This window comes from Dromiciops gliroides, chromosome 4 (genome assembly GCF_019393635.1).
Source record: "Dromiciops gliroides isolate mDroGli1 chromosome 4, mDroGli1.pri, whole genome shotgun sequence".
NCBI classification, from domain to species: domain Eukaryota; kingdom Metazoa; phylum Chordata; class Mammalia; order Microbiotheria; family Microbiotheriidae; genus Dromiciops; species Dromiciops gliroides.
In genome coordinates this window covers 22002535-22027965 of record NC_057864.1, presented here as the reverse complement: position 1 = coordinate 22027965, position 25431 = coordinate 22002535, and the positions used below count along the sequence as shown (strand labels likewise).

At 40.9% G+C, this 25431-nt stretch overlaps 1 protein-coding gene across 4 annotated transcripts in view; it reads left to right on the top strand.

The window, feature by feature from the left end:
- Positions 1–22479, top strand: part of C8A (complement C8 alpha chain) — a 106263-nt gene extending 83784 nt beyond the window's left edge. For all 4 annotated transcript variants that reach the window (XM_044005271.1, XM_044005273.1, XM_044005272.1 and 1 more), the window contains 2 exons: positions 8790–9012; positions 22202–22479. In XM_044005271.1, the coding sequence (XP_043861206.1) occupies positions 8790–9012; positions 22202–22353 (375 nt within the window). In that variant the 3' untranslated portion in view covers positions 22354–22479. The remainder of the gene's footprint in view (positions 1–8789; positions 9013–22201) is intronic.
- The last annotated feature ends 2952 nt before the right edge of the window (positions 22480–25431 follow it).

Here is a 25431-nt window from a genome sequence, read left to right as displayed (position 1 = left end):
GGCCTTGGGAAGTAAGGCACTGATAGATAACTCCAAGAATGTCCTCAGGGTTGGATTACATTCAATCACTATGCTTCTCATATCCAAAGGAAACATAATATACAAATGAGGAAAGATTTGTCTATCCAACTGAGTGTCCAATTTAAAAACTGTCTCGATTAAAGCTCTTGCAGGATAATGTAATTGAATATGCAATTTTCCTCTTATTTTAGGTCTTTTTGTTTTATTATTATTTCTTTTTGCGGGGCAATGGGGGTTAAGTGGCTTTCCCAGGGTCACACAGCTACTAAGTGTCAAGTGTCTGAGGCCGGATTTGAACTCAGGTCTTCCTGAATCCACGGCCGGTGCTCTATCCACTGCACCATCTAGCTGCCCCTATTTTATGTCTTTTAAAAAATGTTTAAGTATGTAAGTGTGCTTTTGAGGTGGCAGGGAAGCTAGCAAGAATATGGCCAGAGAGTCAAATGAAGTATGGTTAGAGATGCTTAGATGTAGTAAGACTGATGAAACATTCATCAGTCAGGGGATGGGAGCCCCAGTGTAGAGTCCCAGAGAGAAAAGGGTTAAGTTTTTCAGAATACTGTCTCTTTTCTAGCTATCAAGGAGACAGGTGAGAAAATGGCCTTTGGATAACATCTGCTCCCCCTTTCAGAGTCCTATGCTAGGAAAGTGGTGGATTTCTGCTTAGCATCATATTTAGCCATACATTGCATTAACCAACAAAGATTTAGAGCAGGATGAGGAAGTAGAGAAAATTCCTTTTTATTGGATATCACACCCTAATATGAAGATCAGCAAATTTTAAGCCTGGGGATTGGGGTGTAATATAATGGTCGCTAAGTACACGTGGTTCCTTCTTCTTTGACTTTAAGTTTTTTGTTTGTTTGTTTTTTTGGTGGGGTGGGGGGTATTGAGTTCTTATAGATGGGAATTGTATGATCAGCTGCATTTACTCTGAGTCCCCAGTTAGGAAATTTCCTAACATTTAAGCAGAGGTTATGCTTTCTACCTAACTTTATATATTTATCTCTCTTTCTCTAGTTAAACCTTGGCCTCTTTGTGGTAGAGGCAAAATTCCATTTACTGGAAATGTTTGGGCAATGAAATAGCAGATTTTATTAGAGTAACTATGGAAGTCACTGGAAGGGGAAATTTGGAAAAGAGCTGACCTTTTCTTGGGACTTAAGTTACCTGGATCTTCTGCTCTGAGATAACTGTAGAATCAACAACTTTCCTTGATATCTCCCTTCTTTTCTGCCACTCAATCCTTATTTTATCCCTCAAAAGTATACTAATATGACATGCTCTGAGCCCTCAGAATCCCTCTCTCTGGTTCTTAGATAACTTATTCCTTTTATACAATTTTCTTAGGGCATGACCTAGCCTCTCCTACAATGGCTTTGATAATCAAAAGGAGGTATACAGGCCCTGTTCAAATTCCCTTCCTGATGATTCAATTTAAAGAAAAAAGTAACAAAGGTAATAACTTTTAATTGAGTGGGATAATAAATGGAATCCCCACCCTTACAGGTATGAATGAGAGGGGAAGCAGTGTGGAGTGTAGTTGTAGTGAACCTGAACCTGCAAGCCAGAGAAACCTAAGTCCAAGTCATGCTTCTGATATATGTACCTATGTGACCTTGGATAAATCAGTTAACCTCTCCATGCTCTAGGCAAATTTACTAGATAATAAATTGCAGAAAAGGTATTGGCCAGTATTGGTAGAGGGAGTGTCCTTATTTGTGTATCCCATATACCATTGAAATAATAGCTTTAGTACCTATCTTTAGCTTATACACAAGTGAGGCAGGATTGCATAAGTAAGGGATACTTGAGTTTAAGTTTAAGTGTTCTTGACTCCTACACCTGATAATGTTGTGACAATTGGCAGATGACTTAACAGTGTACCAGGTAACCCTAAGACTGGAAATTGTAGAGTATTTGATGATCTGCATTGATGGAAAATATTTCACACATTGATGAAATTTCAAATGTTTCCAAAATAAACAAACTAAAACTCCCCCCCCCAATGGTATAGTCATGCTACTTCTTTTTAGATAAACAAATTTATCTAAATCAAAGGCCCGTTACAACATTTACCTTTCAGTGACAAATGAATGGAAAACATTGTACTGTTACAAAGAAGTAGGATGGATTAACTTTAATTTTGTTTTCCAGCCAATAATTGAGAAACTGATTTTTAGGCACCTGCAATTTGTGAAGGTGCTGGAAACTGCTATCAGTGAATGATGAGTTATTTGAGCATAAACTGAACAATTCCTATCTATAGTGGTATTCTGAAAACTTCCACGGCCAAAAGCCAAATTTTTTGTGCTTTCCTTGAAGAAAACTTCAAGGTAAAGATTGAGAATTATGGCTTAGGTGAATAGTAAATATATCACGTTCTGTGATCCCAAGAAAGATTTAAGGATTCAGAGAAGAGGAAGACTTGGAGGAGGTGAGAAGAAAAGCATGTTTGTCAATATGTTCAGAGGGTGGCTGGCTTCTGGGATGGCTGGTTTCCTGCAAGGGTCACTCTTTGCACCTCTGTATCAATCAATAAATCTAAGTGCTAACATTCAAGGTGCTAGGATACACAGAAAAAGGAAACAATCCCTACTCTTGGGGAGTTCGTATTCCACTGGGGGAGATACCATGTAAATACACACACAGAATATACATAGTCAATTCAAGGTAATTGTATTTATGGGGAGAAAGCACTTACAGCTAAGGGGATCTGGAAAGGTTTCCTATAGAAGTTAGATTATAGTTAGACCTCAGAATATCATGTCTCAGGTGGGAGTTTAACACAGGATTCATTTATAAATCATATTATATTCCAGGCCACTAGCTTGGATGGTTCATTGCATAACCAACCTCTTGTTCCTTCTAGCCTCCAACAGTATATGAAGACCAACAGCGTCTCTCTGTAACAGATCAAAAATGTGCCATGCCTCTTGTGGCTTGTTGATAGCCATCCTTTGATAAAATAGGACATCAATAATCTGCTCCAGAAGTCATGGGGTTTAGACCAACAGATCTGTAGACCAACTACAGAGTTTTGATTTCTTGAAGGATCAGTTCCTTTAAATATTCACTTTCAGTTAACACACCCAGAGCTACATGTTGAAGGAAGATAGAGTAAGAGATAATCATTGATATACTTTTAAGGTTTCCAAAGTTTCTTATATTCCTTATGTCATTTAATCTTCACAATAGCTATGGGAGTAGGTACTGCAATTATTATTGCCCCTATTTTACAAGTGAGAAACACACCCACTCAGACAGGTTAAGTGATTGGTTCATAGCAACATATCGTTAAGTGTCAAAGGATAGATTCCAACCCAGGTTTTTCTTGACTCTCAGTTCAGTGCTCTTTCTACCACATTATGACCAGCAGTAGTCAGGACCCCTTTTCTGCCTCCTATTACTCCATGATGCTGCCAGAATAACATCTTCCTACTGCTGTCATTGGCAGGGCACTTTCAGAGCTGGTGGTGACTGTAGTCCAAAAGCAGAGAGTCCCTGGCACTAGGGGCTAAAGCCAAAGTGCAAAACCAGTGTCCTTACACCACAGGTATAGGCCTGTCACTAGATCAGCTGCTAGTCCTACAAAATAGGCGTGGGGCCAACACATGAAATCTCCCAGTAATGGTTATGATATTCAACCTTTTCCCTCACTTGGTCGGGGAGTTAGTACACTATGGGTGGAAGCTGATGCTGTGTATGGATATAACAAAGAAACTTGTATGAGGTCTAGAACAACAAAGGTCTGCCCCTGTAGGATCTAGTGTATTGTGAATGTGAGGGAGTTTCATGTAATTGAGACCTTAGGCAACAGTTCCAGGAAGATATTCCTTGTTTTCTTTCCCCCTAGGACAGCATGAACCTCTGGTGGGCATTTTTCTGGTGTATGAATCTCTTCTTGAGCTAGATTAGCAAGAGGAGCAACTCATGATGATAACTAGTATCATCTCTCTGGCTAGACTAATGAGTGATAGTATAGTTCCAATGCCCTATCACTCTCTAGTGAGAGCTATCCAGAAAGGGATAGTCCTTTACAGCTGCATCCGGGTGTAAGGTTGTCAGATCAACCCCAAAGGTCAGCACCATGGTCAGCACCTTATTGTAAGATTCAATGACTGAAGCTATCTCATCATACTCATAAATAGCTTAGAAACAGAAGTGGCCCTTATAATAGTCTTCACACTTATGAAGGACTGCCACATAGGAGAGGGTTTAGACTTGTTCCAATTTGTCATGGAGAGAAGAACCACTGTAGGAGAAATGGGGCAAAGTTGCAGATATACAAATTTAGACCGCATGGTACTGTACGGACTGGATCAGTGTTTTCCTCAATATAAGGAACGCCTGATGAGAAATTTCTACAAGTGCAGATTGACACCTTCTCACCAACATATAGACTTAGAAAATCGTTTAAAGCACTGAAGGTTAGGTGACTTGCCTAGTTTTACACAGCTATCATGAGTCTGTGGTAAGATGCAGTCAGGTGTTCCTGGCTCCAAGGCTACTTCACTATTAAAACTCTTAATATCAACTAAGCAACACTTGAATGGAAGTGGGAGGTTTTCAATTGCTGAGGCCTTCAATCAAAGGTGAGATGATCACTTATTGGAGATGTCATAAAGGGGATCTGCATTTCAGGTGAGTTCATCTCCCACCCAGATGATGTCCTGAATCTCAACATTATCTCCAGCAATATTTTTTTTTTGTGAGGCAATTGGGGTTAAGTGACTTTGCCCAGGGTCACACAGCTAGTAAGTGTTAAGTGTCTGAGGCTGGATTTGAACTCAGGTCCTCCTGAATTTAGGGCTGGTGCTCTATGCACTGCGCCACCTAGCTGTCCCTATCTTCCAGCAATATTATATAAATTCTGAAACTCACTCCTCCTCAATACCTTCCCAGCCCCAAGATTTCTTCCTACCTATCATTGGAGAGGGTAAAAGGTGGGTATTGGAGAGCTCCTCTGTGGTCTTCCATTTAAGGAGGGGGATCAGTGCAACCATCTCATCAGTTCCTACCTAGCAGTAGGTCTTCATCTTGCCCCATCATCTTTTAGCTTCTTTTTATGTGTTGTCTCTCACATTATATTGTAAGCTCCTTGATGGCAGGGATTGTATTTTGCCTTTCTTTGTATTCCCAGTGGTTATTACAGTGTCTGGTACATAGTAGGTCTTTAATAAATGCTTATTGACTGAGGAAAGCCAAATGCGTGACTACATTACCACTGAGGTCCCTTCCAGTCCTATAATTTTATGACATTCTATGAATCTCTGATATTAGAGATTATAGAAAAAAGTATCTCCATTTTATAGATGAAGAAAGTGAGGTTCAAAGAAATTCGATGTCTTGCTTAAGGTCACACAGGGAACTACTTGAGTTTTCTTAACCAGAATTTCAGAAGAAAGAGGGAACAATCAGATAAGTCTTTATGGAGATGGAAACTTGAACCTGACATTGGAGGGTGACTGAGACTTATTTGGGCAGGTAGTCAAAAGAAAGAAGGGTAAGCCGCTTCACCTTCCTTTGGCTTCTTCAACTATGCTTTGATTAACGAAGGACCTTGATTTGAATTCTGTCTCTCTCATTTACTACCTGTGTGATTCTGGAAAAGTCACTTCAACATCTTGGGCCTCATCTGTATATGTGTAAAATGAGGGATTGGACTAGATAATATCTCAGGTCTTTTAAAGCTCTTGATCAGAGATCCTATGGCCAGATGATCCCATAATTTGGATTGGACACTGACTCTAAATGGCTTAGTTTCCTTATATATCAAATGAATGAGTTGGACCAATTGAACTTGAGAGTCTCTACATTCTCTATCTGTTCCCCCAATCTTGCCTTCCTCTTTAAAATTTCCCCCCTCTCCTCTCTTCTCCTCTCTTCCCCTCTCCTCTCTTCTTTCCTTCTCTCCTCCCCACTCTTTCTCCCTTTTCTTTTCTCCCTCTTTCTCTCCCTCCCTCCCTCCTTCCTGCCTGTCTGTGTATGTCTCTCTGCATCTCTCTGCATGTGTCTCTTTCTGACCTTCCCATAGCAAAGCTGAGCAAACAATGGTGGGGGAAACACGATGGAAGTAGTTTGAGCTCCCTCTGACCCTCAACCCCATTAGCAGGGTAAATGGAAAATTGTCCCACAAGCTGCGGCTGGCCCTGGAGATAAGAGGCTCCATTAGTGAGAAACAGCTTTTCCTAACTGCCACCCTCACAGCTGTGGGGTGACCCCATTTCTTCTGCAAATTCCCCAGCAATTGGTGGCCAAATTCTCTGCAATCTTCCTGGAAACCAATTGGCAACCTCTCAGTTGGCCATCTGAGCAGCCCTGCAATTATGCCTGTGGCTTCAGGCCACTGCTGGGCTGCCCTATCCTTCTGGAAAATTCCTTATCTCGGCCCGCGGTTTATTTGCTCCAGGTCTTTGTGCAGTTTTCCAAGGTCACCAATAGTACTCCTCTGACGTCCTCATCATGCCCTTTATTTTACAAGAAAGAAATTTCTGCTCTTTTCAGGTCATGCCAGCCAACTGTGCTGGGTATCGAGACATATGAACTCTATTTCTGGCCAGGCCCCTGACTTATTGTGTGGTCTCAGGCAAGTTCTTTCTCTGAGCCTAACTTTCCTTATTTGTAATGAAACAATTTCAACAAATGATCACTAAGATAGGAAATTCCCAGATAAGATTTTGTTTTGTTTTGTTTTGCAGGGCAGTGAGGGTTAAGTGACTTGCCCAGGGTCAAGTGTCTGAAGCTGGCTCAGGTCCTCCTGAATCCAGGGCCAGTGCCCTGTGCCGCCTAGCTGTTCCCACCCCAATAAGAAATTAAAGGTTATATGACCATAACAGTGAGTTAGACAGGACTTCAGAAGTCATCTGAGACACAGATAAGTTAAGTGATTTGCTCAAGATCATGATGTTAGTAAGTAGTAGAGTGAGAATGTGAACATGGGTTGTCTGGCTCCAAACAGCATTCAGAATATCGGAGACTAACACATCTCCAGCTTGAAGAGAACTCAGAGGTCATCTAGTTAAATCCCCCCCCCGCCCCCCGCCATTTTACAGATGAGAAAACTTGATGATAAGGGAAATGAAATTATTTCCCCAAGATCACACAGGCAGTGAGTTGTTGTTCAGTACTTGAATTCAGATCTTATGACTCATAGCTAGTGCTTTGATACCATATATCTTTGAATTAGGGGCAGCTAGGTAGCTAGGTAGCAGCAAACACATATAGCATTAGGCTTGGAATCAGGAAGGCTCATGTTCATGAGTTCAAATCTGGGCTCAGATGCTTAGTAGTTGTGTGACCCTGAGCAAGTCATTTCACCCTGTTTGCCTCAGTTTCCTCACCTGTAAAATGAGCTACAGAAGAAAATGGCAAAGCACTTCAGTATCTTTGCCAAGAAAACCCCATTTGGGGTCAGGCAGAGTCAGACATGACTGAAACCACTGAACAACCACAAACAACAAAATCTTTGAGATGTCACATGGTATATGGTATAAGGAAGTCTTCTGAACATGGAATCATGAAACCTGGACTCCTGACATGGCTGGTTCTCTTGGGGAAAGTCACCTTGAGTCTTTTCTCATGTACATAGTGAGGGTCACAAAATTTGCAGTGCCTACCTATAGTTAAGGAAACAGAGTGACAGCAATTAAGTGATTTGGCTAAGGTCCCATAGCTAGTAAGCTGAATAGTCTGACTCGAATTCAAATTCTTTGTGTCCTGTCACAGAACTTCTATTATAATATGCTACTTCAGGGTACTGGCAGCTAGATGGTGAAATGGGCCTGGAGTCAGGAAGATCTGAGTTCAAATCTGATCTCAAATACTTCCTAGCTAGAGCAAGTTACAAAGGCACTCTTTGCCTCAGTTTCCTCATTTGTAAAATGGAGATATTGATAGTCCCTACCTCAGGGATGTTGTGAGCATCAAATGAGATAATGCTAACAAAGCACTTAGCACAGTGCTTGGCACATAATAAGTGTTATATAAATGTGAGATATAAACAGTGATCATGATAATTATGATGATATCCAAAATCATTAGGAGTGAAGATTGTGGGAGCCCAAGTCACTGTTTAAAGTATTTGGTGGATTGTAACATGGTGGAGGGATACAGATCACCACCATACTTTATTTCATGAGGCTTCAGAAGATAGAACTAGGATCAATGGATTTCTACCCATTCTACCAGAAAAAAAAAATGGATTTCAACATGATAGAGAAATATTGAATGATAGTTAAAGCTATCACAAATAATGGGCCCCAGGTTATAGTTGAAAGTGTATAAGCATTGGAATCAGGAGTGTGAATCCTGACTCTGACACTATCTGCATGACCACATTCGTGTCATAATCTTCCCTAGACAAATGAAGATTGTCAGATCTTCAATAGACCTAGAATCTTTGGAGAAAATTAACTTGAAATCATGGAAGGTTAAAGGCAGGAGGCCCTTAAGAACACTTATATTTTTTTGACCCTGGTACTTGATACATATTTGGTGCTTCAAATATGCTTTTTGACCGATCCACAGTTAAATCTTCCCTCTTCTTACGTTTTTAGTAAAGTAGAAGTTTCTTGGGCAGGGACTGAGTTTCCTTTTGTCTCTGTATCTCCAATGTCTAGCACAATACCTTGAGCATGGGAAGCACTTAATACTTGTTGAACTGAATTAAATTACCCAAAGTTCCTTAAGGGGTTTGAACTCTACTCTTCCGATTCTAAATTCAGTGTGTTTTCTACTGTCGCAAATACCTCTCCTGTTCCCAACAGCTCCTGCCCATCTTTGCCATATTCCGCCAAAGCAACCTGGGCCACCATGAACGTAAATGGCAGAACATGAGACGGGCACTGGATGAGTATCTGACAGAGCACGATTCTTGCCGCTGTGGTCCCTGCCTCAACAATGGTGAGCCCATTCTCAAGGGCACCACCTGCCAATGCCAGTGTCCTGAGGGCCGATCTGGCTTTGCCTGTGAGAGAATGGAACAACAAGGTAAGTGATGCAGGCCTTCTAAAGCTCTCCTGCTTCTCCTCTCCTCCATTCCTTTCTCTCCCTGCAGCAGAGAGGAGACCCCTGGAGTCCACGGATCGCATTGTACAAAATGTCAGAGTTATTCTAATTTTGCTTTGGTGTCCCCAGGTTTCCCCTTTCCACTTCCTCAAAGTCTTCTCTGTGTGACCACATGCCACCCTCTAGTGTCCTCCTTCACCTTGACCCTGCCTCTAAGCCTGGTATTCAAGAGAGGCATTAAAAAACTCATTGAAACCCAGGTGGAAAGATTTCCTAAGGACCATAGCATCCTATCTCTAGAGCAGAAAAAGACCTTTGCACACAGCTAGTTTACTCTTTTTTTTACAGAGGAGGAAAGTGATTTTCTGAAGTTACACAGGTAGTAATTCAGAACTATACACAATCTTCTGACTTCAAACCCTGTATTCTTTCCATGAAACCCTATCGTGTCCCTATTTATCTCATATAACTGGGTTGGCTGCATACCACCCTGATTCAGGCCCATTAGCTGCTCATTATACATTCAGTTCCTGCCCCACCCCCTCCAACTCATCCTCTAACTTCCTGTCAGAGTAATCTTCCAAGTTGGAAAGTGAAGAAGGCATTTAGTAGAATTGGAGGGCACCTACCTAGTGGTGACAAAGTCATGCTACATAGTATCCATTCACCCTAAAAGGCAGCAACCTATAGTATGAGGTGTTCATTTCTTGGACTCAAGAGACCTGGATCCTTGTCTTAGCGCTACATATTCATCACTAAACAGCTATGAATCTATAAACCTAGTTCCTATCTCCACCATTTATGATCTGGGTGGCCTTTAGTTAATCATTTTCCTCTCTGAGCCTCCATTCCCTTATATAAGAAATGGGGGCTAACAATTTTGCTATTTCCTACGTGATGTTTAAAATCTAAATTGTGTTCACCTTAAATTAGAAGCTTTAGCACCAGTCCTTGGGCATTAAACATTTATTAAAGCATACAGATATTCCCATCGAGTTCAGAAAGTTAAGAAAAAAGTCTATTTAGCCTAGAGTTCCAGCCTGGTCTGGTTCTCCCAAAAGTCTTCTGCCACAATCCTGCTTCAATCATGAACTCTCTCCAGCAAACTGATTGTGGAAGCTTTTTATAGGTCTGGAACAGAGGCGGTCCTTACTCACTGCTTCAAGCTGATTGGTTGACATCATCAAATCCATTGGTTCTGAAGGTGTTCTCAAGGTGTGATTACAATCCAGTTAACTTGAAGTAGGCTAATCAGCAGTTAATCACTCTCACTTGATCCAATCAGTCTAGATTAATCTCCAGGTGGGTCTTTGAGTATCTGCTAAATCTCATTATTTCATCACACCTATCTCATGCATGGGGGTAACTGGGTGGTTCAGTGGATAGATCACTAGACCTGGAGTCATAAAAACCAAAGATCAAATCTTGCCTCAGGCCAGGTTTGTGACCATTGGCAAGTCACTTAATGCCTTACTTAGTTTCATCATCTGTAAAATGGGGATAATAATAGTACTGACTTCCCAAGGATTAAATAAGATAATATTTGTAAAGATATTTGCAAAACTTAAAGCAGTAAATAAATGCTACTGTTGATATTAATATTATTAGTAGTAAAAGCATCATTATTATATGTTGTTTGAGAATCAAGTGAGATAATGCAAATAAAACACTTTGGAATTATACAGGGTTACAGAAATGATGATGGTGGTGGTGATGGGTATTGCACTTGTGATTTCACTGGTCTAGAGAACTCACAGATGAGAAAATTTTCTCTATCAATATAGTTGGGCACCAGCTCAGCAAAGTATGGAACAAGCCATTTTCCTAGGGAGCTAATGGGTTAGGTGACTTCTCCTAGGTCAGTATATACCAAAAGTAGCATCTAAACCTGGTTCTTCCTTGCTTTGAGCCTGGGTCTCCATCCACTGCTCCATACTGCCTATTACTTAATAACAACAATCAAAATATTATTATTACTATTATCATATAGTAAAGCAAGGGAATAGCTAAGTCTCTCCCCAAGTGCACACCCAAAGCCTTCAGACCTGGCCCCCGATGAGAGCTTTCCAAATGTAGAGAGATCTAACAGAAGAGATCCAAGTCATGTGGGAAATGGGATGAGAGGCAGACTTTCCTCAGCATCCTGTCCCTGAAGCTCCTTTCAGTTCTCACATTCTAAAATACTACAGTCCTCTCATTTTCATTACGTTGTATCTCTGTGACAAAACCAGATAACAGGATTGTTTGGAAGTTATGTTTTTAAATTTTCTTTCTTTGATGGACAAGAGAGCCCAAATATGTCCAGTAAAGAAACTGCAGGCCTGGAAGTGACATCAAATCAATGGATTGGAGCTTCCCAGAGCTGATTAGTAGCCAAAACAGCGATGATCTTCAAGGGAACATGGAAAACAATGACTTTTTCGAGTTTCTACCTCAATCAGCAGTAGAGCTAACAAGGACAGAACAAGAAAAAAGGTCTCTTAAGTGGCCAGATATTGTGTTCAGCAGAGATCAAACCAAGTCATCATATGCACATATTACCAGCATCAGGGAAGGGAGGATGTTGGGGATGTAGGGGTATTGATCTATTTGCCAGGATATTGGAATGCTCTTCCAGTGACCCTGGTACCTCCTGCTGGATTCATGTTGGAGGGAATGAGCTTCAGTTGATTTCTGGCATCCAATTTTGAGACTGTGCTGAGCAAAGAGTGGCCTCAGGAGCCCATGAGACAATTAGCTGCATAGGGATTTATTGGGGGAAAATGAATCTATGCCTGAAAGGATGCACTGAATCAGCGGGACATATGATCATAGACTGTCAGAGCTGGGAGGGAACCTAGAACAAGAAAATCCACACATGGAAAGGGTTTTAGATAACCTTAATCCAATCCAATCATTTTATTGATGAAGGATCTGAGGCCTAGGAAGGCTCAGTGACTCACCCAAAGTCACACACATTGTACGGGTCAGAGGTGGATACAAACCTGGGCCCATTGACTCAAAGTTTGGTATGATTTCACTTTCAATTTATTCCACTTAGAATACTCTCTTGGGGGAATAAGAAGAGGTTGCAAAGAGGGAAATTCAGAAGATGATTCTGATAATGCCAACTGCCCCTTAATGAATGGTACATCTCAAGAGGCCAGGAGTCTCCCTCATTGGACATCTTCAACAAGAGGCTAGATAAGCCCCCTTGCACCTGTCATGGAGGAAATTCTTTCTGGGGGATGTTTAGACTATCTCCTATGAGTCTGTGATTCTCATAATATGGAAGGAGGTGAGCAAAGTCCCGGAGATGTGAAAGATTTTTATAACCTCCCTGAGCTGTGTTCTAGAGACTGAGGACTTCTCTGCTCCAGGGTTCTAGTAAGCCAGCAATTGTGACAGTCCCTCCTTCATATTGGCCAAGAACAGATATATTTCCCTTTAAGACAAAACTATATTATTTTCTTTTTCCTCTTTCATGCTTGTTCTTTCTCTAAGACTTTCAATATTTCAGTGCCTTCTCTATTTCTTCTTTTCAATTATACATAACCCATATCACACTCTCATAAGCAATTCACAGTAAACTCTGATATCTCCATACAGTCCAGCTGGGATTCCCCCGGTGGGGGACCCTCTGGGCTGAAGAGAGATAGGTCATACTGAAACTTCATATACTTCTGGCTTTTAGGAAAGACTTGCTTTTGAAGGAACAGAGGAGGTACTGGGAAGTGGGGTCTAGGGCAAGGAAAAATGTGGTCTATTCTGTAATTTGTCTAAGGAACTTCTTTGCCACAACTACCCTTAGATACAGATATATGAGCCATATTGATTCTGGGAAATTCATTTCACCCTTGAGTCTCAGTGTCCTCATCTGTAAAATGGGAATAATCTCTATAGTATCAACCTTACATTAGTGAGGTCTCTATAATGCACTTTGAAAACTTTAAAATACGATATAAATATCAGTAATTGTTGTTATTATTATTGGGATTATAAGATAAAAATATATAAGGGACCTCAGAGGCTATCTACTACAACCCTATCTTTTTATAGAAGGGAAAACTGAGGCCCAGTGAATTTAACCCCCACCATGCGGTAATTTGTTATCCTAGAATTTCAGAGTGGGATAGACTTTAAAGGTGGCAAGACTGGAAACCCTAAAAATGGGCTTGCTTGAGAAGTACTTGGTGCGAGATGTAGGAAGGGGCATCCCTTATCAGACCCAGATGTATGGAAAAGGTCTTGGGATCCTTTATTGATATCAGGCTTGGGTGAAGCTTTGGTAGGGAGAATTTCTTCATCATGACCAGAGACTGGTAGGAGAGTCAAACATTAATTAAGGCAGCAGAAGGAGAATGACTTAATGCCCCTGTAATGTGTCAAGAATTCATCACATTGAGGCAGCTAGGTGGCACAGTGGATAAAGCACTGGCCTTGGATTCAGGAGGACCTGAGTTCAAATCCAGCCTCAGACACTTGAAATTTACTAGCTGTGTGACCCTGGGCAAGTCACTTAACCCTCATTGCCCCACAAAAAAACAAACCAAAACAAAACAAAACAAAAAAGAATTCATCACATTGAAAACTGTAGGCTTTATCCATATGACATGGAATCAACAGTGGGGAGTATAGCTATGCTTCTATGGGTATTAGGACCCCTTGGCCTAGGGGACTCCATATTGGAGCCCTATCATTATAATATAACATCAAACTATAATCAAACAATAACACCCCCCCCCCAATCATAATTATTTTTTTCCTTTCCCAGTAGAATAGAAGCTACTTGAATGCCTGGACTGTTTACTTTTTGTCATTTCATTGAAATCCAAGTCATGTGTTAGTGCTCTTTACCTCAGAGAATATGTTAGAGTCTGACTATGGAGACTGGCCCACAGCAGATGCAACGTAAATGCTTACTGAATTAAATTGACTGAACCTAAAGGGGAAACAATCACCTGGATGGGCAGGATTTGGATGGAGCCAGGATAGGCTGGAATTTACCCTTTTATTGTCATGATAATAATATTGATAAGAAATAATGATAGCAATGGAACACTCTCTAAGTGCCCACAAAGCACCTACTATGTGCTAAGTATTGCACTAGGCATTGGGGACACAAGTGCAAAGAATGAAGCAATTTTCTCCCATAAGGAGGAACAATATGGACAATAAATGGACATTCAGCCTCTTCTTAAAGGTCTACAGTTGCAGAGAAAACTATCACTTCCCAAGGCAGCCCCTTTTCTTTTAGAATAACTCTAATTATTAGAACAGCTTTTTTCTTATGATCAGATGCAATTTGCCTCTAATTTTCATTCATTTACCTTTGGGGTCAAGCATAATAAGTCTAACTAAAATGTGAAAACCCTTCAAATACTTGAAGAAAGTTACCATATCCTCCCCGAGTCTTCTCTTCTCCAGGATAGACATACATGTTTCTCTCAAAATATCCTCAAAGTCTCCCACTGCATTCAAGGCCATCTCTAGTCATCCTGATACCTATTTTGTCACTGTACCCAGATGGCTCTGGAGAAGAGAGTGAGGCCAGTGACTTTGCACAGCCCTCTCAAATCCAATTCACTGCAAGTCATGACATCAACTCCAGATGTCATGGTACTCTTTGATAATGTATGACAAACAACAACAATATGAAATGGACTTGAGCCTCTTTATGACATGGGCTGTTTTCTCAGCATGTCCTCCAACTTAACTAAATCCATGTTAAACCACAGTGCCTAAAAAACCAACAGTATATTCCAGATGTGGCCTGACCATTGTGGAGGACAGAGAATGGTCAACTCCCCAGACCAGCTGTTTTCTTTCTTTTCATATAGCCATTTTCTTGGTTGTACCATGAGCCATATTGAATACATAGACCATTATCTATTAGCTACAACCAGAATACTGGCAGGACTTAACTTTCTTCTGGGCATTTTGTGAGGAAAGTACTATGAAAGCTGTAGAGCCCTCCAAGCATGACTGAGACTTCTTATCATTTTCCAGAAGGTGAGAGACTAACTAAGATGACCTTCTGTTCCCTTGGATTGATGATAATTTCTAGAGGCAGGGGAACGAGTTTTGTACTTGTAAAGATTTGCCTCCAGGGAAAACGTCACTGTAATGGTCTGCCTAAATCTGTGTGCCTCATCTTGGCACCCCTCCAAAAGAGAGAGGAAAAAATGCTATAAAGGAATGAAGCAAAGAAACTAGTAAGGGGAGAGGGAAAGAATGAAGGAGAGTGAAGAAAGAAAAAAAGCAAGGAAGGAAGAAGGGAGGGGGAGGAAGGAAGGAAATAATGAAAGAAAGAGAAAGAAGGAAAGAAATAAGGTAAGAAAGAGGAAGGAAGAAAAGAAAAGAAAAAAAAAGGAAGGAAGGAATTTGGGCTATGTGTGTGTAAAAAAGGCATATCTCTTTTCCTTTGGAAAGCTGACACTTTGATCAGGTAGGAATAGACCAAATATATCTTGGATTAGGAATTATCAGAAAAGAGATTCAATTAGTCAACAAACATCTATTTATTAAACTAACTCTGTGACAGACACTTCTCTGGAAGAGAAAGTATGATTTCATTGGTATAGGTAATACCCTTTGTCAGTACTAGTCAACACTTTCTCTGTACTTCAGTATCTTAGAGAGTTGACTACCACTTAAATTAATTGCACTTCCCAAGGTCACATAGCCTACATTGTCAGAGTTTGGAATTGGACTTAAGTCTTTCTGACTCAAAGGCTGGTTCTCTGTCCACCATTCCAAATACAAAATTGAGAGTCTTTGCCCTTAAGAATCATACAATTTAATGAAGTGACAATATGTACACATGTCAATATGTATGTTTGTATGTATGTATGAGTAGATAGGTAGGTAGGTAGGTAGGTAGATAGATAGATAGATACATAGATACATAGATACATAGATGCATAGATACATAGATGTATAGATAGAAGACCCAAGTTGATGATAGGGATGCATGGAGAGGCCAGAACTGTCACTGGAAGCTGGAGTGTCAGAAAAGGATTCATAGAGAAAATGGAATGGGAGCTGAATCTTGAAGGAAACTTGGGATTCTAAGAGCCTGAGAGAGGTGGGGGTTCATTCAAGGAATGGGGACAGCCAGTGCCCAGCCACAAAGATGGGGATCAAGTGTCATGTATGAGGCCAGTATGGCTGTACTACAGAGTGCATAGGAGAGGGTAATAAGACCAGAAGAGTAAGTTGGCACCAGGTAGTAAAGGGCTTTAAATGACAAATAGAAAAATATATATTTTGTCCTAAAGGATGTCCCAAAATAGTAAGCCACTAGGGTTTGTCAAGTTAGGGAGTGACATGAATGCAGGGTGAGAACATGAGGACACCATATTGTAGAGTTGTTTGCTCTAACAACTTGTTCAAGGGAAGGAGTGAAATTTATGACATGAAACCTGGACTTGGTGACAGGGATTGTTTAATCCCAGGCTAACTAGTAATGGATTGTGACCTTGGGAAGTCACTTTACTTCTTATAACTCAGTTTCTTCATTCATAAAATGAGGAAGTCAGACCAGATGATATCCTTTACAGTTCTATCAGTCTGACCTAGAACAGTTCTGACCTAGAACATCAAGTTAACAAGCATTTATTAGGCACCGACTATTCACAAAGAACTGGGATATAAAGACAAAAATATAGTCTTCTCTCATGGAACTCCAAATCTAATGGAGAAGAACATAGAAAAAAAACTAGCATTAAGAAAGGGCCTACACTGAAGTTAAGACAAAGGACAGAGGAAATAAAATCCAAGGAAGGAATAAGTAATTAAGCCTATGGCCTCAGATTAGGCAACATGGTATCATGGGAAAAGAATTGGACTTGAAATCTAAAAGAATTGAGCTGAAATCTTCCTTCAGGTAATTGATAGTTTTGTGACCTTGAGCACATCCCTTAAACTGTATACATCTTAGTTTCCCCATTTGTAAAATAAGAAAACTAGACTTGTTCTTTAAAGTCCCTTCAAACTCAAAATCTATAATCCTGTGACTCATAAAATCACGAAGCAATTGGAACTGGAGATCAGTCATTTAGTCAATAAACATTTATGGAGACTTGCTATGTGCCAGGCACTGTGCTAAGAGCTGAGAATACAAATGTAATAAAAAGAAAATCCTTGCCCTCAGGAAGGCTACTGGAACCAGATGGCTCTGGAGAAGAGAGTGAGGGAACATAGCACATAAAAGTAAACTGACAATAGGGAGGGAATCCTAAAGTAAGGAGGCAAATTTAACTTGATAGGTCTCATTGGCCCATTAGGAGGGTATTCATGAAAGGACTATGTCTCTAGGTAGGTATACCTTACTGAACAGATACAGGAGAGGAAAAAGGAGGAGGAGTAACATTACTCCAATGATATTATTTTTCCATTATATAATTATGTATTATGTAAAGCATGTATAATATATTAGAGATAAAAGTACTCATACAAACATATGTATATACATCTTTTATACATAGTACTTTTCTAACCCTAAAGTGCTGTATAAATTTAGCTATTATTATTACTAACATTATATATTAAGAAGGCATAAAAGGAAACACTGGAATCAGAGGCAAGGAAGCACTTGGGTAAACACTGACAGAGAAAAAAACAAGTGATATTATCATTAGACTTACTATAGACCTCCTAGACAGAAGGAGGTCGGCAAACAGATCACATGCATGTTGCAGAGGCAAGATGTAATAATGATGAGGGACTTCAGTTATCCACACATCTGTTGCTGCTGCTGCTGCTGCTCATCCTCCTCCTCCCTTTCCTTAATGGTCATTTCATCTTTCACAGAGTAGAGTATTGAGCAAGGAGGATTTCTGTGTTAGATACTTATTATCACTAACAAGCAGACACTAGAGTGGAAGGCTGAGAATTTGGGGGGGATGACAGGGGAGGTGAGCACACCATTCTAATATTTGCAATGCTACTTTTCTATGTAGCCTTATGTTTTAAAAATGTGTCCTTTCATATTAAATATATCCAATGAGAAAAAAATAGAGAATAAGAGGGAAGCCCTGGAAAGTCAAGCAGTTAACTAGTATACATATACTCTCACTATATGTATTCATGTATATGTGTTTATATATATAAATGTGTAATATGTATATGATACACACATGTACATCACACACACATATATCGTGTATGCATGTACATGTATTATACACATATATCTTAATACAAATATAATATATGTATATGCATGTATAATACATGGCTTGCCATGTGCCAAGCACTGTGCTAAACACAAGGAATAACAGAAAGGCAGATAGCAGTCTGTGCTCTCACCTTTTCATGGGGGAGACAACATACAAAAAACTATGCATAAATGAGGTAAGAAGGATAAGTTGGAGCTAATCCATGGAAAGCACTATTGGAAGGAGCACTGAGAAAGGTCTCTTACAGCAGACACTTAGCTGAGAACTGAAGCCAGGCAGGGATGCTGTGAGGCAGAGATGAGGAGGGAGACTGTACCAGTCATGGGGAATAACTCTGAGTCCAGAGATGGAGTGACCTGTTTGAGTAACAGCCAGGAGACCAATATTACAGGTCTGGATTTTCAGAGAGAAGATTCCGCAGGGTTGGGGGAACAGAGATGCAGGGGCCCATGGATGAAAATTGTACAAGGACAGTGAGGCCAGGAGAGATGGGAAGCTCAAAATTCCATCAAGGATGAAATTCTGAAAACAAAACAAAGAGAAACAATACAATGAGAGGGAAGGGGAGTTGTCTAAAGAGATTGATGTGAGTATACAGGCAACTTGTCAAGCAAGCTCTGATGTTAAAAAGACGCATCCAGAAGATGGAAGCAAGGGCAGGTAATGAAGGATCAATACAGAAGCATGGCATGGTCCCAGAAGAAAAATGGCTGGAGACCTGAGCCTTTGAAGGAGCCAGAAAAGAAAAAAAATCCCAATAACAACAAAAAGCAGATTTTACAAAATCTATATTGGGGAAAAGAGGAGGATTAAGAAGGGGATGAGAGTGATGCTTTGAGTGGATTAAATGATTCTAGCTGCCGATGAAAGGAAACCACAGCTGGTCAGTTCTTATTTTATGTCTGTTTTCTCTGCCAAAAAGAATGATCTTTGCACTGGTAAGGACAGAACCAACATGGCTAATAGGGAGTTGATACCCATGATTAACAAGGCAGCAGTCAGAAATCCCCAAGCTGCCTTAGAGAATTCAGATCCCCAGATCCATGTGAATTGTATCATATGGGACTGAAAGAGCTGATCGGTGTGGTGGCTGAGCTTTGGTCAATGATCTTTGGATGGTCATGTAGAAAGAGAGAGTGGAGAAGGGTGAACGTCATCCAAATGGCCAAAAAAGGGAGCAAAAGATCCTAGGGCTGAAAGGGAAAACAGGCCATTCAGTCCAGCCATCTCATTTAACATAGGAGGATACTGAGGCCTTGGTTTTGGAAGTGGTCTGTCTGTGGTGAAATCATTGGAATACATGAGTGGGGGATTTTTACCCAAGTCCCCTAACTCTAGAGACAGTACATGTTCTCCTTATACTATACCATAGACAAGGACTTAAACTTTTCCCACTCATGACCCCCTTTTATCTGAGAAATTTATATGTGATCCCAATTATATATAGGTATATAACATAGGTCTACATAACCTTTTACTGTTGTCAAATTTTTGACCACTACCACATTCAATTACTTGACCTCATTTGGGTTTGCAACCCACAGTTTAAGAAAGTAGTCCATAGATAAGCCTGCGAACTACAGAATGAGGACTCTCTGTGAGCAGGGGCTATCTTGCTTTTTTTTTTTTTGTTGGTATCCCTAGCACTTGGCACAGTGTTCTACACATAGTAAGTGCTTAATAAATGTTTCCTTCATTCATTGGTCTTGGCTTTAATTCTTGGCAAAATCTAGAAATCCTGCTATTAAAAGGGTAGTTAGTGAACATTTAGAGAAGGAAAGCATGATAACAAAAATGAACTGTGCCTTCATCATCCCAGATTTTTTGACCTTTTAGACAGTCAGCAGGCTTGTAGACTTTGTATAGGAGAACACTTTAGATAGAGTATTAAGTTAATATAGTCTCACACACTTTTCTTGTGGAAAAGGTAGAGAAATGTGGTGGTCAAAGGGTTTTACAAGTGTTGTCTCATTTTATTCTCACAACATCCTGGAAGGTTGGTGCTATAATGACCCCCTTTTAGCAGTTGAGGAAACTGAAGAAGACAGAGTTGGAAGGGGCATTAGAAGTTATCTGCTTCAAGCCTTTCATTTTACGGATGAGGAAATGATGTCAAGGGAAAAGTGACTTCCCTAAGGCTATGTTGGTAACTCTGCAAGAGCTGGGATTTGAGTGTCACTCCCATGATTCCAAATTGTGTTGAGTACTCCTGCAACCCAGGGCTGAGCAACTTTGTCTGACACATGTCTTGTCAAGAATTTCCTCAAACACAGTCCATTATCATTTCTTTTTAAAATTTGTATTGATTTGTTTTGTTTGACAGTGCCTACAGTTCCCAATTTAGCCCTTCCCCCTCCCTTCATCCCCCCCCCCCACCCCCGCCCGGGGAAAACTATCCCTCTATAACAAAGTATTTACAGAGGGAAAAAAAGAACAGTTTAGTGAAACTAGCCACCACATTATGTCTTCTCTCCCCTAATTGAGTTTGCGCTCCTTGAGAGCAAGGTAGTCTTGCTTTTACTATTTGTGTCTCCTGGGGGTAGTAAGGACTTGTGTTTGGAACGTTTGATTTCAGTCTTTTTTCAGTCATGTTTGACTCTTCGTGACCCCATTTGGGGTTTTCTTGGCAAAGACACTGGAGTGGTTTGCCATTTCCTTCTCCAGCTTATTTGACAGATGAGGAAACTGAGGCAAACAGGGTTAAATGACTTGCCTAGGCCACTTAGCTAATGTCTGAGACCAGATTTGAACTCAGGAAGATGAGTTTTCCTGACTCCAGGACCAGCACTACCTAGCTGCTTAATTGGATTACATCTATTGATATTTAACATATTAGAAATGAAAATGTCTTAACATTATAATAAAGATAGTTTTGGCTTCATGGCATGGTCTTATGGATCCCTAGAATTTCTCAGACTACACGTTGAAAATCACTGAGCTAATCCAGTCTGTACTTAAGCAGTAATCTCTTAACTCCTGCTCCCCTCCCCCCCAAACCTAAATCCAAACCCAGAAGTAGCTATCCAGATGTTGCTTGAAGACCTCCAAGGAAAGGCACCTTGCCATCTGCTGAGGCAGCTCCTTCTCCTCTGGGGAAGCTCTAATGTTTGGGAGGATTTTCCTGACATCAAATCGAAATTTGCTTCCTTGTAATTTCTCCTGATCTGCTCCTGGTTCTGTCCCTTATGTTTCTAGAGAGGTGAGCTTTGGTCATAGATTCACTGCATGCTAGAGCTAAGAGGCCCTTAGAGAATCTCTATTCTGGGGAAGTGCAGTACAATGAAAAGCACACCAGATTTGTAGTCAGAGAACCTGTGTTCCAAACTCAGCTCTGGAACTTTCTACCTCTGCCACCTTGGGTGATTCATTAGCCTTCCTGGTCTACAGTTTCCTTTTCTGGGTGAGATGGCATTTGGAGGCTCCAAGTCTGGGATACCCATTCTCTTCATCATCCTTGATCCACAACAGACCAATTGGAGTAGGACCACATTTGACTTGTCCTCTGATGCCTCTCACATGTTGGTTTCCAATAAGACTTCATCTGTAGCCCCTGATCTCCAAGGCTGGTGTTCTCCCTGCACAGAGATTCCAGGGGTACCCAGGAGGGAATGTGCTTGTGCGTTTTCCAGCTTGGCAGCCTTTGCAGGTCTTTTGTGTGGGTTTTTGCTGTCCCCAGCTCATTATTCAAGATGAGCTTTTCTGCACCCTCTGAATTCCTCTGTCTTCCATCCCACCTATGCCTTTCCAAGTGCCTGGACTGCAGCTGCAGTTCTACATTTGAGAGATGGCTTATGAGCCACTTTTCTGTGGCTCCACTCAGAGGGAGTGCAAAATGAATTAGCGGGGGGTGCTGGGAAGCCATTGGTCTCAGTCTGGTATGCCAATACAGTCCCTAGAGGAGAATTGGAAGCCAGTCTAGGGGAACAGATGGGAGCAATAAGCTCCTGTGGAGGGAGGATTGGGCATGGTGTGAGATTTAGTTTAACCTTTCTGGGAAATCTTCTCTGTAGGAAGCCCAGCTGCTGGCCACTGGAATTGCTGGAGTTCCTGGTCGGCCTGCCAGGCAGGCATCAAGGAGAGGTCAAGAAGCTGCAGCAACCCAGCGCCCCAAAATGGAGGAGCCTCGTGCCAAGGAGCCAGCACCGAGAGACTGGAGTGCTGAGGGCCTCAAAGAGGGCCTTAGCTTAACCTCTTGTTTGTCCAGAATGCCGAGTGTGGCCACCTCTCTCCACTGCCCCCATGCCTAATTAGCAAAAATAATAATACAATAAACTCAACAAGCCTTGAAGGTTTACAGAGTACTTTGTCTTATAAAAATCTGAAGAACTAGGTAGTACAAAGATTATCATAATCTCCACTTTACAGGTGAGGAAACTGAAGCAAAGGGGGCTAAAAACCCAAGGTTTTATAGCTAGTAAGTGGCAAATATCGGACTGGAACATGAATTGAGATTATCATTATGCTATACTTGCCTGATCTTCTAGGGTTGTCTCACACCCATCTCAATCAAGGATTAATTAAAGGTGCCTACTACATGCTAGGCACCGTACCACCAATGAAGGAATACTGACAAAAGTGAATTGGTCCCTGCCTTCAAGGCTCTTATATTCTACTGGAAGAGGTAGGTTCTACACATAGAGGTATGTACAGAAAAGACACAAAGTGATTACAAGGCTGGAAAGGGGGCCCCAGCACCTGGGAGGAGGGTCAGGAAAGGCTCAGTTACGATCTGATGCTTGGGCTGATTTAATTACTGTCTCTATGCTAATGATTCTCAAAGCTACTTTTCCTTCTCCAACCTCTCTGCTGGTCTCCAATCTCCAATCTCCAACTACTTTTCAGATATCTCAGACTGGATGTTCAGTAGACATCTTAAACTCAATATATCCAGTACTGAACTCATTATCTCTCTCTTCAGACTTCTCTATTATTATTTCCCCTTTCCAAACATCTCAGTTTCTGTAGAGGGTATAACCATCCTTCTAGGCTCTCAGGCTTGAAACCTAGGAGTCATCCGGGACTCCCTAATATCACCCCCAATATCCAAGCTGTTCCCAAGTCCTATCAATTTCACCTCTGCAGTGTTTCTCGAATATTCCTCCTTCTCTCCTCTGACCCAGCCATTCCTGGTGCAAACCCTCATCACTTTATAACCGGAGTACTGCAATAGCCTGCTTGGGGCAGGGGAGGTGGGGAATGGTTTGTCTGCTCCTACTTTCTCTCCACTCCAATCTGTACAATCACTAAAGTGATTTTTCTAACGTACAAGTCTGAATGTTACCCTTAATTCAATAAACTCCAGTGGCTCTCTATCACCTCCAAGATTACATACAAAATACTCTGTTTGGCATTCAAAGCTCTCTATTACCTAGTCCCCTCCTACCTTTCCAATTTTTTAAACCTTACTCCCTGGCAAGTAATCTTTGATCAATTTACTTTGACCTCCTGGCTTTTCCATCTCTTGGCTTTGGGAATTTTCTTTGGCTGTCCCTGCTTTGGGGAGGGCTGTCTCTCCTCATCACTGCCTACTGGCTTCCTTTAAGTCCCAGTAGAAATTCTGCCTTCTACAGGAAACCTTTCCCAGACCCTCTTATTAATATTGCCTTCTTTCCATTAGTTATTTCCTATTGATCATGTAGATAGCTTGCTTATTTGTTTGCTCATTTTAGTCCCTATTAGTTTGTGAGCTTCTCAAGGACAAGGACTGACTGTCTTTTGCTTCTTAGTATCTCCAGTGTTCAGTACAGTACCTAGTATGGTGCCTAGCACATAGTAGATACTTAAAAAGTGTTTATTGACTGACTGACTGTGTGGAACCATAAGGAAGTCCATTGACACACCCATTCCAGAGCAATAGTAACATTTATTTCATTATAATTTTCAGAGAGAGTTTTCTCACCTGGGAATTTTCTATACTGATGACATCACATGTCCTGCCACTATCCCCAGCTTATTTCATGAAATGGAAATATAGAGGAGAGGGGGGAGATGGAAAGAGTACACACAGATGATTCTATCACAGGGAGTTTAAGTTAATAAATGTGTGTTGAATGGTGGATCTATTCATTGATGAGTAGGAGAAACATGACATGCTTACAGCTGAATACTGTAGAGCTGGTGGTATGTTAAAAGACCAAAGCCTCTGAAAGTAGAGAAGGGAAAGAGAGCTTTGATTTATGGATCAGAAAAAGCTTTTTGAAAGATGAGGCATTTGAGTTGGACCTTCAAAAATACAGCACTGACAGACAAAGACTTGAGACTTGGGGGTGGGGATGATATTCCAGACAAAGGGAAAAAAACTTTTCTTTCCAGGTAATTATAATATGAGGGTCCCATATTGAGGAGGGAGATGAATGAATAAATGAATGAAAATGCATTTATCAAGCACTTACTGGATTCTAGGCATTGTACTAAATGCTGGGGATTGAAATGCAAAAAACCCCCCAAAAAACAAGACAAGGAGGGGGAGGTAGAGAAAAGTTGAAGGTCTTCTCTGTAATAGTGAATTCCTAACAATGACTTGTGACTCCAGTCTGAATCTGTGTTTCCACTGAATCCAAGCCTTGTAGCTCAGCAGATTCATTGGCTAATAAATCATCATGGTCATCTCTTTTTATAGCACTTGAAGGTTTACAATGCACTTTCCCCTTTGTCTCTGCATCCCCAGTGCCGTAGAATTTGAGAATGAACCTGGGACTTCTTTGGTATAGGGAGGCCTCAGGTGATGACACTTCTGCTACTAACATAGGTCAGTGTTTTCTCTGAAACTTATAATAGTAGCTAGTATTTATGTATTTATATTTATATTAAATTATATTATCTAGTATCATCTATTTAGTATTTATGAAGTGTTTTCAGTTTAACAAAGCACTTAACATACATTACTTCATTTGACCCTCCCAATAACCTTGGGGAAATGGGTTGCTTTCATTGCCTTTATCAGCCTCATTTTACGAATGAGGAAACCGAGGCTGAGAGAGGTTAAATGACTTGCCAAGGGTGACACCAACTGTGTGAGACAGGATTCAAGCTCAGGTGTTTAAGTTTAAGATCATCACATTGTTTACTTTGCGATCTTAAAGACTTGAAGTCTCATAGTTGCTTAGAACACTCAGAGGTTAAGTTGATTTCCCCTAGGTCACACAGTATATATGAGGGGCAGTACTTGAACCCAGGTCTCTCTGACTCCAGTTCTCTTTTATCAAAGGGTTGATGGATAGAGAGCTTAGCATGTAAAGGG